At 38.3% G+C, this 19,097-nt stretch overlaps 3 protein-coding genes across 3 annotated transcripts; 1 reads left to right on the forward strand and 2 right to left on the reverse strand.

Annotated features, from left to right (window-relative positions):
- Positions 1 to 5,730: 5,730 nt before the first annotated feature.
- On the forward strand, positions 5,731 to 7,599 carry LOC107828889 (desmethyl-deoxy-podophyllotoxin synthase-like). Its single transcript, XM_016656277.2, has 2 exons — positions 5,731 to 6,664; positions 6,891 to 7,599. The coding sequence occupies exons 1-2, from the start codon at positions 5,762 to 5,764 to the stop codon at positions 7,506 to 7,508; spliced, it is 1,521 nt and encodes a 506-aa protein (XP_016511763.1). The 5' UTR covers positions 5,731 to 5,761; the 3' UTR covers positions 7,509 to 7,599.
- A 127-nt stretch (positions 7,600 to 7,726) lies between these two features.
- LOC107828888 (uncharacterized) lies at positions 7,727 to 9,057 on the reverse strand. The gene is made up of 2 exons (XM_016656276.2): positions 8,247 to 9,057; positions 7,727 to 8,161 (listed from the first exon to the last, which is right to left on the reverse strand). The coding sequence occupies exons 1-2, from the start codon at positions 9,011 to 9,013 to the stop codon at positions 7,852 to 7,854; spliced, it is 1,077 nt and encodes a 358-aa protein (XP_016511762.1). The 5' UTR covers positions 9,014 to 9,057; the 3' UTR covers positions 7,727 to 7,851.
- Positions 9,058 to 11,043: 1,986 nt separating this feature from the next.
- Positions 11,044 to 12,131, reverse strand: LOC107828891 (ethylene-response factor C3-like). The gene has a single exon (XM_016656278.2). It carries the CDS (start codon positions 12,045 to 12,047, stop codon positions 11,385 to 11,387), a length of 663 nt encoding a protein of 220 aa, XP_016511764.1. The 5' UTR covers positions 12,048 to 12,131; the 3' UTR covers positions 11,044 to 11,384.
- Between the last annotated feature and the right edge of the window lie 6,966 nt (positions 12,132 to 19,097).

Below are 19,097 nucleotides of genomic sequence, written 5' to 3' on the forward strand. Positions count from 1 at the left end.
GTATGATACAAATTTTATAAAATAACCGACCGAACTAAACCATCGACACCCCTAATTCCTGGGGTCCTTGGGGTGGGTTATTAATTTGGGTAATAAATATTAAGATGGGGCTTTAAAAAACAAAAAATAGAGGGGAGGGGGAGCTTAAGATGAAGCCACAAAATTAGCCGTTTTGAGCAGCCATGGATGCTGTCGTCTCTCCCCAGCTTCAAGCTGTGGGAGAGTCCATCCAAATCAGTACAGAAACACGCCCAAAAAGTAATACAAAGCAGTCATATTTAATGCAGCTACAAGGAAAGCATTCTGCCGCAAATTTGTCAAAACTCGAGCTATGTCCAGTCACGTTTGAACATGGTGAACCTACTGTGGAATTCACCATTGAAGAGGTAAATGCATTCACCATCAAAGAAGGTTTACATCAAGCAGTCATCCTCAAGTTCTCGTATGGAAAACCTGATCTTCAGGAGTTGCGACAATTGATACCCAAATAATTTGATGTCAAAGGCTATTATAATGTTAGACAATTGGAATATCGACATGTACTGGTAAGGTTTGATTTGTTTGAAGATTTTGTTCAAGTTTTATCAAGATCTACAGGTTATGCTAAATCGAAGGGCGATGAGTTTTTCTTTAGATTGTTCCCATGGACAATTGGTTTTAATCCGCGAGAAGAAACTCCAAAGTCAGTTGTTTGGATTTCCTTTCCTGATTTACCTACAAATTTCTTTGCCAAGAAGTCTCTAATGTCCATAGCTTCAGCAGTTGGCAAACCTTTAGCAGTGGACAAAGCGACACAAGGTAGAACTCGACCAAGTACGGCTAGAGTTAAGGTGTTACTTGATTTACTGGCTAAACATCCTAAGCGAGTTAGGATAAATATTGTGGATAAAAATTCTGGGAAGTTAGTTGAACATTATCAAGAGATTGTGTATGATAATCTCCCAAAATATTGCACATGCTGTAATCATCAAGGACATGACGTAAAATCGTGTCGTTGGAGGATGGAGAAAACTAACGAAGAAGTTGCGTCAGTGGTTGAAATTGAAGGGCCGGGCAGTATTGAGAAATTAGAAGGTGATGCTAGGGAGTTTCTCAATGCTAAAAGGGCAGAACAATTGGCCGATGAAGCAGCAAAGATGAAAGTAGTCGAGCAGCTGTTGCTAACTGACTTTGAAAAACAAGCTGGATGAAAAGATATTAATGGCCAAGCTAATGTAATGAAAGCTATAACAGGGGCATTGAAAGATGCTACTGATCATGCAAAGCAGACTGTCAATGTAGAGGCTAAATTTCCAAACGCACAAGCTGAAAGGGAGTAGGGATTTGAGCAGGGTACTCTGGCACAGGGAAATACTGTTGTGCCTGTTACACCTGTGGGGAAAGCAGTAGTAAAAGGTGCTGAAGGTTTTGATCAATTCAGGACTGCTGCAATGTTGAAAAAACATGTTGATATTGATGTTGTAAATGGTGCAACTGCTGTCCCTGCTGCTACAGCATTGGCAATACATAAGTCTGTGATTGCAGATAATGCTATATTGTCCAGTGATCCTGTGCCTGATCGTGCTGCAGCAGGGGTTACTAAAGGACCAGAGGATAGGCAAAGATTTGATGAAGTTGGGCATCGAACACCTAGTGCACATGTGCTTCTTTATGTAGGCCAAGATGGTGCAATTATAGAAAACAAAACTGATGATCCTCTGTTGAATGAAATTGTTGATCGAGTGGTGTCTAAGGTTGATAAACATACTGCTGCAACTACAAAAACAGCAGGTGTACAGCCTGAAGCTACTGATGATTTGAATGAGGGTGTAAAGAGTGATAACAAGGCTACAAAATGGACAATGATGTCAAGTACTTCTGCTGAGTATTATGCAGCTTTGGATGCTACTGTTCCATTGAACGCTAATATGAATACAGTTTCTGCTGTATCTTTAGAGACATCTGATGATCGAGCTGTCTCAAACAACCTTGATGTGGTTACACAAGTCACTTGACCATCTGGGATTCAAAGTGATGATGTTGTTTTGAATGTGCAACTACTGGTGTTATAACACCATCAGTAGCGGCTTTTGATCATGAGCAAATTTTAACTCCAACAGGTATGGCATCATCTCATGGTGGTTCTATGCAGCAGGAAGCAACTTTTGTTGCTACTAGTGCAATGGCTAGTAGAACTACAGCAGCAAATGGATCTGCTAACGTTGGTGCAACAGCTATGCAGGAAAATGCTACTGCTGGTGTTGGATTAGATATTACAGGCTTTAAACGTGAGGCAACACCAAGAACCAGCCATCCAAAAACACCACAAAGTGTACAACAAAAGCAGAAATCAGAAGTTTCAGATGCTCCAGTAAATGGCTCAAATCGAATGATGCCAAGGAGTAAAGTCTGGGCAGATCGAGCTGAGTATGAAGAAGAGGAGCATTGGGAAGATGGTGTGGATGATGAGCTTGATGATTCCATTGAACAACAATCTGGGCAACAGCAGCGACGCAGTCAAGAAGCTTTTTATGCTCATGATCATTCTCCTGGAATGCAACAACAGCGTGCACGCACTCAATGTGATGCACTACTGCATCCAAATGCAGGACAACAGCATCATTCTCCTACTAGCTTCATGACTGGACAGCAGAAGCAGACTACAGGCAGTCTACAGATTGAAACGAGCACAGTGGTTACTAGCTCGAAGGCAAAGGCAGCAAACAAGAAATCTGGAAGGCAGAAGTAGCAAATTGTGAACACTTCTACTGCTATTTGTGATCGACATGAAGCAGCACCAAATCCGGGACAGCAACAGCTAATTGAAAACAGTCCACTTTCAGTAATTCAGGTGCCAAAAGATGGACAGCAACACAAGGATAGAGTTTGGCTCGACGCGATACAGCAGCGAAATGGCACAAATGTACTTGAAGCCAACTCGATTGTAGTGCTAGACGCAAATCAATCTGGGCAGCAACAGCTTGATCCAAACAATTCACCTATTATACATACTTATGGTCAAAAAGCAACAACAATGTCCAAATTGGCATCGACTTCGACATATGCTGGACAGCAACAACTTATTACAGCTGATAGTCTTATAGGTCATCGACAAGTCACAGCACCAACATCTGGACAGGAGCAAATTGCTACAACCAGTCAAGTTATGTCAGACGATGAGAGAATTTATTTGGAATCATTGCTGAGTGCCAATGCTCCACAATCTGTGAATATGGGGATGGACTTGAATTTAGCAAGAGAGGACGATCCAATTTTTGCACTGTGTAGGCAACATGATTTATCACCCTCGCGCATCGTACCAAATCACAACATTCGTACAAGAGATAAAAGCTGGGAAGGCAAGGTGAGTGACAAAGGAATTGTTAGGCGACCTCCAATGAGAGTTGCCAAACAAAAGCAGGCTGCCCCAACTACTTCTATGAGGTCCAACCGTTCAAAAAGGAAATGATGATTTTTGAATACATTTTGCACACGGTTGAGGGAATCGACAAAGAATTACAAATTGAAGATTTTACAAGTTTGGAAAAGAAGGGACAAGAATCAAATGGGTACTACATTTTATTTTACCACTTTCTTAGTATCCTCATCTGTAATATCATCACAGAGTATGTTATAAACTCTGTGATGATTATAGAATATTTGGTCCTTTCAAGTTCATATTTTTTACATGCTTGTTAGTTCGCGAGGCTATTGTATGCCTCAATAGGATTAGTAAGGTAAGGTTTAGCCCGGTTTGTGTTGCCATGGTCCTATGCCTTTGGAAATTATCCACACTGCTATGAGATTATATGCCCTCGTGAGACGTTGCCGACAGCTACACCATGAATCCTATACATGAGGCTGTCATCATAAGGCAATGTGAAACGCAGAGGAGTAATTATATAGCCAAGGCATTTGTGTAACAATACCGGTGCTTTGTCCCCCTTATTTCTACTCTTCCTAATTGTTGTATTTTTATTTTTCTTTTATTAATAAAAAATTAGCCCTAGGCGCTTGCCTAGAGGATTACTAAAAAAAAAAAAAAAGATGAAGCCACCTGTAACAGGAAGGCTGGGGCCTATTAGATTGAGGGGTAAATATATTTAAATGGATAACGGTAGGGGAAGAAAGTGTTGAATAGTATAACGAGGAATATATATATATATATATATAAAAATAGTATAGAGACATATATATCCTTTTTCCGTGTTTAGAAACCAAAATTAAAATTGAATTTCTAAATATTTTCTTGTCAACACACTCATACTTGCTAAAAAATAAAAATTAAAACAAACTTTCACTTTAATTGATCGCTTAATTAGAATGTCAATATAGTTTTGATATAAATATCACGTTTAGATATGCACTTTTTTCTCAATTAGCAGGCACACACTTTTCTAGACTAGCCATGTTGACCAGCGAAGCCCAAGATGCAAAAAACCTGATGATTTGATTGACGTTGACCACTAGCCACCATATAATTAGAACTAATAGTTTGCATTCGATTTATCGATTTGATTTTGACCCTTATTAATAATTACTTATCGATTATCGATTTGTTTATATGCTTATCGTTATCGTTTCAATAAGGTTCCGATTTCGATTTATCGATTTTTGGGGCTTATCGATTACACCAATAAGAAAATTTGCGGGATTTCACGAAAAGTATATCGCTATAAACACGCCTAACTAATATGGACAAAAAGAAGCTAAAATAAGACGAACACTGTTTATAACATAAAAATTGTATCAACAAGCACATGCAACGAAACTAAAGCAAGGGATTAAATGTATGCCACCAACACTCCAACGGCACAAAAAAAAATACATCATCACAACTAATTCTGTTTTCCATTAATTTGAACTTCATTCCCTTGAGCTTTAAATATGATCATTCCTTAAATTTGGTAGAGGAAATAATAGGGTTAAGGACTTAGGGTAAAGGGAAGGGTATTATAGAATAAGGGGAAAAAATTAATTTTTTTTTATCTTTTTAGTATATCTTATCGGTTTATCAATAAACCGATAACCGAAGAGAACAAAATCGAAATCGATAACTCGATAAGGAAAATTTCGAAATCGATAAATCGATAAACCGATAACAAATAATCGATTCGATTTATCGATAAACCAATTCGAATGCACACCCCTAATTAGAACTAGACTTCTTTTCTAAATAAACCACTTCTATTAATAAAATTTCAAAGAAAAACCTATCTTACTACTTTATTTAATTAGGGAGCTGGGACATAACCTCCTCTAATAACCATGTAGAAATAAGACTTTGCAAGAATTAAATCATGGTTGGACAAGAATTTCATAAGGAAAAAAAAGGCCAAAAATTTGTGAATGAAAATTATAACATTATTTTACTTTAAGAAACTCCTCAAACAAGTTCTTCTATACTTCACTAATATTTTTAAATAGTGAAATCGCCAAATCAGTAAGTAGGCTTGCTTCAAGTGAGAACTTAAGCAGCCCGCTTCATGTTAATATATTTCGAATATAACAATAAACTTAATTGACCACCAATTAGAAGAAATAATTAAGTAGATATCATCCAAAAATTTCACACGACGTTGGCCGCATACCAGGTACAATATTTCTTATATGACATGCCTCTCATTATATCATGACTTTCATATGCATAATAATGGTTTTGTAGAAGAGTTTTATTCAATCACGAAAGATTACTAGATCTTGTATAAATAGGTGATATGCATATTTTATTCCATAAACATAGCCAATCTCATCTGACATTTCTTGAATACACCATACATATATGGAAATGGAGCTATCTTTTCTTCTTGGTGCTTTACTTCTTTTACCCTTACTTGTCACTAAATGGTACAAAATGTGTAATAATAGAAGAAAACTGCCTCCAGGTCCTATGAAGCTCCCAATTTTAGGAAACTTACACCAACTTATCGACTGGAAATCATCTGAGTTACTACCACATCGTACTCTCGCCAAATTAGCCTCTAAACATGGACCTCTGATGCACATGAAACTCGGCGAACGTTCAGCCATTATTGTTTCATCACCTCAAATGGTTAGAGAAGTGATGAGAAAACATGATCTCAATTTCTCTAATCGACCTGTGCTTTTGGTCGGAAAAGAAATGTTTTATGACCATGCTGACATGGGATTTTGTAACTACGGTGATTTCTGGAGACAAATGCGCAAAATTTGTATTCAGGAACTCCTTAGTCATAAAAATATTCAGTTATTTTATCCCAAGATGTTTAATGAGATATCCAATCTTGTTAACTCAATTAAAGATTCTGCTTCTGGTTGCAGCCCAATCAACATGACTGAAACATTATCTTTGTATACGAATTCGGTTATTTGCAAAGCAAGTGTAGGCAGGGCCTGTAAAAATCAGGGCTCTTTGATTGGTATAATGAGAACAGTAGCTGGTTCAGCTGGAGTATTTGATCTTGCCGATCTTTTTCCCTCAGTGAAGATAATTCATTTTTTGAGTGGATTAAAATACAAACTACGTAAAATGCACGACGAGGTTGATGTTCTTTTAGAAGAAATTATCAATGAACATGAATTCCAGAATGGGAGTAGTAATGATGATCCCACAGAAGAAGATATAGTTGATGTTCTCCTAAGGCTTCAAAAGAGTCAAGATTTTTCAATTCCTATCACAAGGGATAATATCAAAGCTTTAATCATTGTAAGTTGGCTCTCTCTCTCTTTATCTTCTTTCCTTTCAATTCCTTGTATTTTTGTTGATTTGACTTACCATATAAACCTATATTTCATATAATATTGTATTGAGACGAGCTTAAATGAATTGAGAATTCATATAGCTAGTCCCAAATTGTTTGGGATTGATGCATAGTTGTTGAGCCTTATAATTCCTAATTTCTTAATTTAGTTCTGCTTGGATATATATGCAGGACTTATTTGCAGGAGGATCTACAACTTCAGCGTCAACAATGGAATGGGCATTTTCAGAACTAATGAAAAATCCGAAAATAATGAAAAAAGCACAGGATGAAGTAAGACAAGTTTTCAAAGGAAAGGAAAAGGGAATTGACCAAACTGATATTCAGAAACTTAAGTACCTAAAAATGGTAGTTAAGGAAACTGTAAGGTTTCATCCTTTAGCTCCATTATTAGCACCAAGAGAATCAAGAGAAGAGTGTGAGATTAATGGCTATATTATACCAAAAGGCACAATGGCCCTTGTGAATTTTTGGGCAATTTCAAGGGATCAAAATTATTGGCAAAATCCTGAAACATTTGATCCAGAGAGATTTAACGAAAGTCACCTTGATTTTACTGGAGCTCATTTCGAGTTTACGCCATTTGGCACTGGAAGAAGAATTTGCCCAGGATTATCATTTTCAATGGCAACTGTGGAGCTTAGTCTAGCACTATTACTCTACCATTTTGATTGGAAGCTTCCCAATGGAATGAATCCAAATGAACTAGACATGACTGAGAAATTTGGCAATGCTCTTGAAAGGAAAAACAATTTGTACTTGATTCCTTTGCCCTATCTTCATGGCTAATGCTGGGAATGAGATTCATATATACTTCTACTTATGAGAATAAATTTGTAACTTGTATTTCTGATTATCCAATAAAAGATTCCTAGTTTATTTCAAAGTTTGATTCACTATTCATGCTTCTTGAATTTATTTTGCCAAGTAGAATGATAAAGTTGTTAGAGAAATATAAAAGCAAAGATAGATAAGTAATAAAACAACAGTAAAATTATGAGGTCCGTAACAAAAAAACCATCTAAGCAGGCTACATGTCTAGTCAAAATTTTTGCAAAACATCTACCCTCCTACATTAATGTCCGAAAAGAGCAGGACAATCAACTGGAAAAAACAAATGAACTGGGGACAATCAACAAAACATAAGAAATGTAACGCAAAACATGAGCAAGATGAACAAGTCCTTAAGCTGAGTTACTGGACTATACTCTGCAATGGAGTTTTCTTTAGTACCATCACATTTTTGGAAGAAGGAACATCTCTGGACTACAATAACATTGAACTTGACCACCAAATAGAAGAAATAAGCAACCATCATCAGAATCAACAATCCATATGCCTCTACTTCATTAGCCTCTGCTACTCGATGCCTTATTACTACACAGTTCACCATCATAATCATTGAATCTACCCCGTTCATCGTCAGCCTTTCCCATTCACTCCTGTTTATACATACACACAGAATTAGTTAGTACGTACATAATTTTAAATAGACTTAGAAAAAACAGAACGAGTGTTAAAGCATACTTTGGTGGGGTAGTGTCAAGATTGTCTAGGTGTTGATCAGCTGATATTTTTTGCCATTCCTGGAGTTTTGGTGAAGGAATCAGTTTGAACTTTGGCGTATGATTCTGGACAACAGTAATGGAGTCCTCTGTTTTAGTAGGCTTAAGCAGACTCAAAGATTCAACTCGTAACCAAGGGCCAAAACGTTCATTCCCTGGTGGTGGGGGGAATTTACATGTGCTCTCGTAATGCCCAATACGACCACATTTGTAGCAAAACTGGCCCAATCCTTCGTACTTGAAACGAATCCAGCTAGAGTTAAGCCAAAATCCAGAGACCAATGGATTTGTGATGTCAAACCTCACCCGAATTCGTAGAAACTTAGAGCTCCAGACACCTTTGTCAACATACAAATATTTCCCCAAATACCGACCAATCTTGAAAGCATTCTGATGAGTGAAGTAGTGAGTTGGTAAGCCGTGGACCTGAACCCAGAAATGTAACTCCCAGGGGATATTTCCAGAAAACAAAGGAGAAAGAATGAGAAGACATCCGCCTTGGACTGTCCAAGGAGCAGCCCGAAGAACTCTGTAACAATCATCTCCTTTTTTGAAATAAAACTCGAACATGTTGCCTCTGATTCTCGTCACTCTAACCTCACAGTACCAAATTCTTTGAACCATGCATTCCACGTATCTGGTATCAAAAACTATGTCTGAAAAGATGTTTCCGATCAAGCATTGTGTTTTTTCTATTCCATGGAATTGATCTTTAGTTGCTAACTCCATTTTGTGGATAGATGAAAAAAGAAAGAGAGGATATGGAGACACGAAAGAAGCAGCAGCTCAAGTTTAAGGAAACACTACTACAAATGGATTTATGTTGCTATCATGTTGTCCTAGGAGACCAGCATATTTTATCTTTACCGTGTTTTGTTTTATTTTGCAGTTCTTTTTGGTCTTAGTGAGCAGGTACTGCTATATTGGTGAAAGATCAACGTACAGTTTTGTTCTTATTGGTTTGTGAAGCCAGTACACAGTCCTTAGAAATCCCTCCAAATTTTTCCTTTTAGAAATCCTATTGGCCTCCTCACTACTTGCCTAATTTGATTTTTCTCACTAGGAAAAAAAAGAGGGTTATTAGGGGACAAAACTTTTCTATATTTTTTATTCACAATTGGATAATTTTCCGTAGTGATAAATATCAAGCTAGATAAAACTTGAGGTATAAGAGAACTATTATTGGAAATGCATTGCAAAAAACGACTAAATAAAATAGACACAGTAAAGATAAAAGTAACATTTGTGCTTTTCTGCTATCACTATAAGACGTTATATTTGTACGCCCAATTTGTGTTTGGTTGGCAGTTTGCAGGCAAAAGAGAGAGTTGGAACAAGCCACTATAGTCGAAATGGTGTGGCAGACACTGAAAAATTGGTACGATCTTCGCCAGAAATCCCTCAGACCACATCGCTTTTCTTGTTTGATGGGGTTTAAAGTTTTGTTCTTCTCATTACCTCCTCCTAATACCAATTTCAAATAGTATTGCCTTTGTTTGTGCCTGTGCTAATATTCAAGATGTAATGATGAATTGATATTGAAAGCAGTTTAATAACATGAATGCTCTCAAATTGCAAACATGCAAGTTATGTGTAAATACATTTTTGGGGATTTTATATACTACTTACTGAAGAAATAAAATAACGACTCAATTCCTATAACACACTCTTAATTCATGAAGAGATAAGAAAAGCCATTCGTCATCAAGGATATAATTCTTGTTCAAGATTTTAATTCTAATGTCAGAGTACTAATTTAGCGGCCTCCTATAACTCGTACCTAGTAACTAAGCCTGTCTCTGTATCTTTGTTAGCTAGATAAAACAGTCAAATTTTTTACTTTGTACCTGATGGCTGATACAACGGAAAAGTTGTGTGAGACTTATTTGTTACTCACACAACTTGCGTGAACTGTATGACCACAAAGATAAAATTTCTAGAAAATTGTTATAGAAAACCTAGCGAGTCATTGGACAATTTTTTTTTCTTCATGTCACCAACACAAAAAAAAAAAAAAAAAAAAAAAAAAGCAAAACCAATCTTAACCTGAAACACAGAGGATACGAACTAAAAGAAAAAAGGAAATCTAAACAAAATGTACCCTACACAAAAGGGAAACACAAAAAAATAAAAAAATAAAAACATGCAACAAAACTAAAATCCCTATGATGAAAGAGGAACTTACTTAAACCACTCGAATAAAAATTGCGAACAAAAATAACAATATTTATACACCAAGTATAGAATATTATACATTATACACTTATTATAATTTTGTATAACATTGTATAATAATGTATAATATTATATACGGAAAATTGGGTTTCACCTTTGACTTCCTTTATCAATTGGTATGATTCTCAAAACAAACATTAATCAAACCAATCAACCCATCACTCTTGATTCAAATTACTATAAGCTTTTCCAACAATTTTAACTTCATCCATGTCATTTTAGAGTAAGATTTTCTAAATCTGAGTTGAATTTCGAGCTCCAAAGCTCCTCCCACAGCAAAACTTCAAATTTATTTGGACACCCACAAATAAGGGGTATTTTTCAACAGCTCAAATGTTCCAATTGACAAAGAGGGTTAATTTTTCATAACTAAATAAGGGGTTTAATGAGCTGGTCAACCACTACCTTAATAAATCAATCTTTTCTAATCTTGTATTTTGTCTGTTTTAAACTTTATTTCTTAATTTTATCCCCCCTCCTCCTCCTCTCTTTGCGGTGGAACTCAATTTAATACTAAAACAGTGTTAAGTATAATAAGAGGTCAGCTGCTGATATTGAAATTCAAAGCGCAAATGCAACTTTTGTGGAGAAGCTGACATCATCTTTAGCATGTCACTGCATTAGAATTGATGAGAAACAAAAGGAGAAGAAAAACAGAACAAGAAACATTAGCCCTTTTCGCTGTAGAAAAGAAGCATAGTTAAATAAGTCATCAACAAATGAAGGCCAGTAAAAGAAAAATAAAAGAACAAATAAAGGCCTAAATCAAGATGATAAATACAGAGCAGAGTAGCATTTTGCTGCTGAGGAAGAGGGGAGAAATGATGCAACTTCAAGAAAATCTAGGAATAAACAAGAAAGATAATCACCAATTCGTAACACATTCCGACGAACTCAATAATTCCTCCAAATACTCAGCACCCAAATCTTCAAACACCACAACATTAGACTCATCTTTTCTTACTACTCTGTTTCTTCTTCTCTGAGTCTTTTTCCTCATAGAATGTCTCTTCTTAAGCTCAATCACTGGCGAACAACCCTCATCAAATCTACACTTCATTTCACTTAAAGACTCTTTCACTATCTCTACAGGAAAATTAAGTATTGCCAATGAACCCCTCATTGCAAATGCAGCTTGATCATAAGCCAAAGCAGCAGCTTCAGCACTATCAAATGTTCCTATCCAAACCCTCACACCATTCCTCGTTGAATCCCTTATTTCAGCAGCAAATTTACCCCATGGCCTCTTCCTTACACCTCTGTAATTCTTTTCCTCTTCGGGTTCGCAGGAAGTGACTTCTTCTTCCTTTGTGCCAGAGCTGGAGGAAGAGTTTATTGTTTCTGCCGATGATTCTTTAACAACAGTACGGTCACCCTCGGCGACAAGATTAAAAAGGAACATATCTTCGGTGTCATTAACGTTAAATGGAAGAGAATCGTGATGAAAAAGAAGCTCATCCCATGAAGAAGATTGGGGTGAGTAATTCTGATCATATGGGTTCTGGTAGTGCATAAATGATGAATCCATGTTCAAGATTTGAATGCAGACTTTAGTTAGTTAGGTGAAGAAGATATGTTTTTGTTGGACTGTTTTTGGGTTTGAAGTTTAAACGATGACTAAAGGCTTTTATATACGTGAAGATTGAGGGAAATTGTTAGAAGAATGTTACGTAGTAGTATTTCATTGATAGGGATAATTTAGTTAATTAATCCCAAATGAAATGTTAAAATAATTTGTAAAGCATTTTGGGGGAAAAGGGAGTGTTTCAAGCACGTGAGTCAAATGACGCAAGGCGGCGGGGTCCAAGTGTATTTTTGTTTTTATGGGGTGAACTATTTATCCATATCAGCTTAGTTGGGTTCACTAATACTTATTTTATTGGATAGTTGTACCTTGTTCAATCCAAGTCCAATGCAGAATATATGCTGGAAGTTTAAGTCGTTCGTTCAATTCTGGGGTTGAAGATTTCTTGTTACTGTTTTGTAAAAAAAGAATCAAACTTTTCCAATTAGTTGTAATTTTTATTTAGTTCCACATTTTATCTTGTTCTGATTAAATTAAGCTTATGATCCATTTCCAGTGGGCGAAAAGATGTAACTTTGGTGGTTTCAAAGTGGGATAATGGGACATTAGGAGCTCTAATCAAGGACTCTTCGTCAAGGAGTTCCAAAATCTTCCTTAATCCTTTGAGATATGTGCCGCAATTCTCGAGCATGTTCGGTTTAAGCTTCTTAGAGCATAAAATAGAGTGAATGGAAAATTGCGGAAAAATGAAACTTTTTGTATTTCTCTCTTTGACAAAGGGACATTGTCCCATATTGGGGAAGAAAAGAGTTTTGATGGGTATATATACAATTGCACTTCTTCAAACTCTTAAAGAGTTGAGAAGAATGCAAGTCTCACGTCGTCGTCGTCGTCGCTCGGCTTCGCTAATTGATTGATCAATTTTTTGGACCAAATTTATTTGTTAATATTAACGTAATACTATTTAATCCAAAATTAGACCGTTTCTGCAACGGTAATTTAATTATTTTTTTTCCGTTATAATTTGAATTTGACGATTTGCATAAATGACCGTTTTATAAAACAACCATTTTGAGTTGCAGCCTTACATGGAGAGATTCTAATTTCTCCTTCTTCATTCTGCATTGTTTTATACAGAAAGAAAGCAGTAAGTGTGGTTTACTGCTGATCTTTGAGTTCGTTAGTCACGGGGTTTGAAGTACCGCTACACCAGTGAGGGTAATCCGTTCTACCATGGAGGAAATAATCCTAAACCTCGGGTACTAGGAGGGGATTAAGTTCCTTAAGGAAACATTGTGAATTCAGTGGGCTCAAATTAATTCTATTCTTCTACATTTCTAGTTTTATATCGTTTTTATTTTTAAATATATTTTCAAATACAGAATACTAACAAGATTAAGGAACTTAATTTTTTTAAAAAAAAAAATCTTTGTTGTATTCATTTTATATTATGCTTGTGGGAGATTAAATCCTAATGATTTCTACTCTCAGTTTGGAGACCAAAATCTTCGGATTTTTTACTCCTTGGTTGAGATTAAAGTCCTTGGACTTTCTACCCAATTACGAGATTAAAATCTTTGTGATTTTCTACTCGTTGTGTATTCGATTTGAAGAAATAATCTCTTCACCATGGTATTTAATTTGTTTCTGTTAAAGTTATTCAGTTTGCAGATTTTAAATACTTCATCGTTAATTAATTTTGTTTTTGTTTTGCAATTAACAGAAATGACATAAACAGGAACCCCCTTGGTTAGCTTTACGAGCAATGTTGCTACTTTCAGTCGTTTTGTGCCACCACTGGCTCCGACGGAAAAGCCCGAATTTTTTTTTCGGGATTGGTTTCAAACTTTAGCAATAAAAGTTGTTCTTCTATTTGACTACTTTAAGTCTATAAAGGTTCATCAAGGAGGACGTTCCGGTTCTGCCGTAATCAACTCATGATAATGAACGCTTTATTGTGACTACGGCATAGAAGCACTCAGATTTCTTATGCAAGAATTACATTCTTAGCCGGCTGGAGGATGATCTTTACAATGTCTATAGTAATGCAAAACTTCTAAAGAACTATGAGATGCATTGGAAGAAAGGTATAAAACCGAGGATGCCGGTTTTAAGAAGTTTGTTGCGGCCAAGTTTTTGAACTATATGATGGTAGACAGCAAGCCTGTTATTACCCAAGTTCAACAGTTGCAAGTTGTAATCCATGATCTCCTTGCTGAAGGTATAATCCGAATTAATGCTTTTTTTTGAAAGTATAAATTTAGTTACTAATTACGATTTTTTTCGTTAAAGGTTTGGTCATCAATGAGGCATTTCAAGTTTCAGCAATGATTGAGAAGATGCCTCCTTTATGGAGGGACTATAAGAACTACTTGAAACACAAGCGCAAGGAAATGAAACTCGAAGATCTGATCATTCGATTGACGATCGAATAGGACAATAAAGCTACAGAAAAGAAGACACATGAGAACTCTACAATTATAGGAGCAAATATTGTTGAGACTGCTCCGACTAATTCGAAAAAAGAGGAAGAAGTCTTCTGGACCAAACAACTATCCTAGCAAGAAGAAATTCAAGAATGTGACGACACAGTTAGTTGTCTCATGAGTTACCGCTCTGTTTCCCCCATTTTTGCTTCTTATTGCTTTGTCTATCAGTTCTATGTCTGATCGGGTTGGTTAGCTCAAGTTTAGAAAGGATTTGATAAGGTTTGGGACACTTAGTCTTTTTTGAGGAAGCTTAAGTTGGAAAAGTCAACCGGATGTTGACTTATGTGTTAGAGGGCTCGGATGTGAGTTCCGATGGTTCGGATATCTTCGGAAAGTGATTCGGGACTTAGGAGCATGATCTGAATGTATTTTGGAGGTCCAGAGTAGATTTAGGCTTGAATTGGCGAAGTTGGTATTTTGGTGATTTCCGGTTGATAGGTGAGATTTTGATATAGGGGTCGGAATGGAATTCTGAGAGTTGCATTAGTTCTGATGTGTCATCTGGGATGTGTGTGCAAAATTTTAGGTCATTCAGACGTTGTTTCGTTGGGTTTTTGATCAAAAGCGGAATTCGGAAAATTTTGGAACTTTAGGCTTGAATCCGATGAGTTTTGGTTGATCCGATGTTGTTTGAGGTGTTTCGAAGATTGGTATAAGTTTGAATAAGATTTTGGGATATGTTTGTGCTTTTGGTTGAGGTCTCAGGGGCCTCGGGGTGATTTCGGATGGTTGACAGAGAGTTGGAGTTTTTGGTGAGCTGCAGATTTTTGCTGCTTCTGGTATTTCCGCACCTACTGATTGGGGACCGCAGGTGCGGCGCCGCATATGCATGAAAGTGGTCGCAAAAGCGGAAGCTGATAAAGTTGGCAGGAACCGCAGAAGCGGTCTAGGAGCCGCACCTGCGATGTTGCAGGTGCTGATATTTCATCGCAGATGCGGGGGTGGGCAGTTTAAGTGATTTTCGCAAAAACGGTTCAAAGACCGCAAAATGCGGTACCGCAGAAGCGGGTGTATGGTCGTAGATGCGAAAATGCCTAGGCTAAAAGGTATAAATTGTGTCCTTCGCGATTTTTGAGCTATTTCACCATTTTTGAGTCGGCTTTGGAACTTTTTGGATGATTTTGAAGAGGGATTTCAAGGGAACTTTGTTGAGGCAAGGATTTTGGACCAAAAACTCGTTCCTATGGTATTATTTCACGGATTAGAGCTATAATTAATGGAATTTAAAGCTTAAAATTGGGAAAAACTAGGGCTTGGTATTGGAGACCTAGACTTGAGGATTTGAGGGACCATTTGTAGTTGGATTTTGGTACTTTTGATATGTATAAAATCGTGGGGAGATAAGGAACCTATTGATGTAAATTTTATCGAATTCCGAGACGTGGGTCTGGGGTCGGGTTTTTGTAATTTCGGAATTTGTATTGTATATTGATTATTTTTGCTTGGGCTTCGTTCCCTTAGCATATTTTGATGTCGTGATTCTGATTTTGGATAGATTCGACGCGAGTGGAGGCTATTTCGAGGGGCAAAGGCATCGCGAGCTAGAGATTTAACCAGATTGAGGTGAGTAATGATTGTAAATGATGTCCTAAGGGTATGAAACCCCGGATTTGCACATCGTTGTGCTATATTGAGGTGACGCACATGCTAGATGACGAGCGTGGGGTCATGCATTGTTGGGAATTGTGACGTAGTCATCTCGAATGACTATTTTATCACGTATTTGACTGAAATCTATTTGTTATCATCATGATTTGGGTTGAATGCCATATTTAGGCCTCGTGCCAACTATTTGAACTCTTAGGGGATTTTTATTGATATTTCCTCACTGTTTTGACTTTATACTTGAACTCAATCATGCTATATTCCACTATTTTTATAACTCAGCCATGTTTACTATGTTTCTACACTTAAATGATCTTTTAAATGATATTTTGAGCTGAGAATCATGATTTGCTAATGCCCGAGTGGCTTGTGAGGATTTTGACTGAGTAAGGCCGAGGGCCTATTTGTGAGGAAACACTGATTATGATTATAAGGCTGAGGGCCTGAAATATGTACGTCATGAGGTGGCTTGTTGATATGAGGCCGAGAGCCTAGTGATGATGCCACGATATGGCTTGATATTGCGCTTGGGTTGTAAGGGGGCCCTCCAGGAGTCTGCACACCCCAGTGAGCGCGGGTACCCATTGTGATATGAGATATAGCCCGAGGGGATGGTACTATTGACATTATGCCCGAGGGGCAATCCTTTATGTGCTTATCTATCTTATTTGTCTGTCATTTACCTGTTTAATTGTTGAATAGGCATTTCTTGAAGTTTAAACTGAACTTATACGATTTTACATATCTTTACTAAACCACTGTTCTTATCTGTTTTACTGCTTCGTTATAGCCCATAATGTGCCTTACGTGATTTCATGCTTTCAGTCTTTATTTATGATTATTACTCACTAAGTTGGAGTACTCACTTTACTCCCTACACCCTGTGTGCAGATTCAGGCGTATCTGGTCCCGCTCCCGGGTGTTGATCTTTCCAGCTCAGGCGGATCCGAAGATTCTTTAGGTAGCTGCCGGCGTTCGAAGCCCAGAGCTTCTTCCCTATATTATTTCTCCTTGTTTTAATTTTGTATTAAACTCTGTAGACTTTTCTGAGTATTCTGGATTTTTAAATGCTCATGACTAGTGACACCCCGGTATCGGGCTGTGTTGGGTTGTATTCCGCATATTGTTCTGTATTGACATTGTTCACCTTTAGATTATTTATCATGTTCAGACTTGAATCTTATTGTTTAACTGCTTAAAACTGGAAATAGGTAATGTCGGTTGGCCTTGTCTTCACGAGAGGCGCCATCACGGCCGGGTCCAAGTTTGGGGTCGTGACAAGTTGGTATTAGAGCCTAGGTTACATAGGTCTCACGAGTCATGAGCAGGTTTAGTAGAGTCTCGCAGATCGATAAAGAGACGTCTGTACTTATCATTGGGAGGTTGCGGAACCTTTAGGAAAAACTTCATATTCTTGAAATCCTTGTCGTGCGAATTTGTTGATCCGAGTACTAAATTTTCTGTCATTCTATTCTCTCACAGATGGTGAGGACATGCGCTACTAGTTAGGATAGACAAGCACAAGTACCACCAGTTGTGGCCACTAGAAGCCGAGGATGCGGTCGTGGTCAGGGTAGGGGCAGAGGTGTGGCATGCACAACAGCTAGGGCAGCACCTACAGATCCACCAGTTGCCCCAATTCAGGATCAGGTCCCAGTTATGGACGTTCCAGCAGCACCAGCATAGGCACAAGTTGTGCCCATTGTGATTCCGAGTCTTCAGGAGGCCTTGGCTAAGATTTTATCAGTTTGCACTAGCCTAGCTCAGGCGATCTCAGCTACTATAGTTGCAACTACTTCTCAGGCCGGGGGAGGCAATCAGACTCCCGCCGCTCGTACACCTGAGCAGGTCGTGTAGGGACTTCAGACGTTGGGGGCACACCCAGCCCAGCCGATTGCATCTACTTAGGACTATGTAGTTCCTTCCATGCTAGATGACGAGTAGCGTAGGTTGGAGAGGTTTGGTAGACTTCAGCATCCGACCTTCAGTGGTGCAGAGGGCAAGGATGTCCAGAGTTTCTTGGATAAGTGTCAGAGGATGCTTCGTACAGCAGGTATTCTGGAGACCAGCGGGGTCGCTTTCACTACTTACCAGTTTTTGGGAGTTGCCTTCACTTGGTGGGAGACTTTTGAGAGGCGTAGGCCTATTGGTGCAACATCCTTACCTGGCAACAGTTCTCCGTTCTCTTTCTGGAGAAGTATGCACCGTAGTCTCGCAGAGAGGATCTGCGTAGGAAGTTTGAGTGGTTGCATCAGGGAGAGATGACTATGATGCAGTATGAGATGAGGTTCTCTGAGTTAGCTCGTCATTCTATTTGGTTGGTTCCGACAGATAGAGAGAGGATTAGGAGGTTTGTTGATGGCCTCACTTATCAGCTTCGTATTCTCATTACTAAGGAGAGGGTGACTAGTGCTAATTTCGAGGAGGTTGTGGATATTGCCCATGAGATTGAGTCTATTCGTCGCCAGGAGCGAGGGGAGAGGGAGGCCAAAAGGCCTCAAGGATTTGGTAGTTATAGTGGTGCTCCTTCGAGAGGTCAGCTTCAGCACGACAGAGGCCGTCCATTCAGGCATGCTCAGCCAGCTTGCCCAGGTTATCGTGAGGCGTCATCGGGTTATGGTTCTCACAGTTCTCATCAGGGCCAGTCATCACTTAATTCCCTTCTAGCTCAGAGTTCGTCCCGTGCTCCATTAGTTTAGGGCTCTTCTATGCCAGGCGCATCAACTAGTCATTCCGGTGCTAGGGGTTCCCTTCAGTCCCCTTCTCCAGCACCTGGGAGTTGTTATGAGTGTGGAGAGATGATCCATATGTGGAGGTAGTATCCTCATCGTCTTGCGGGTTCGTCTCAGTAGAGGGGTCAGTCATCTACTTCAACACCAGTTACTTCATCACCGCCCGCCCAGCCAGCTAGAGGTGAGGTCAGTTAGCTAGGGGTTGCCCCAGATGGGGATGTCGCTCA

This window comes from Nicotiana tabacum, chromosome 22 (assembly GCF_000715075.1).
Source record: "Nicotiana tabacum cultivar K326 chromosome 22, ASM71507v2, whole genome shotgun sequence".
Lineage (NCBI taxonomy): Eukaryota > Viridiplantae > Streptophyta > Magnoliopsida > Solanales > Solanaceae > Nicotiana > Nicotiana tabacum.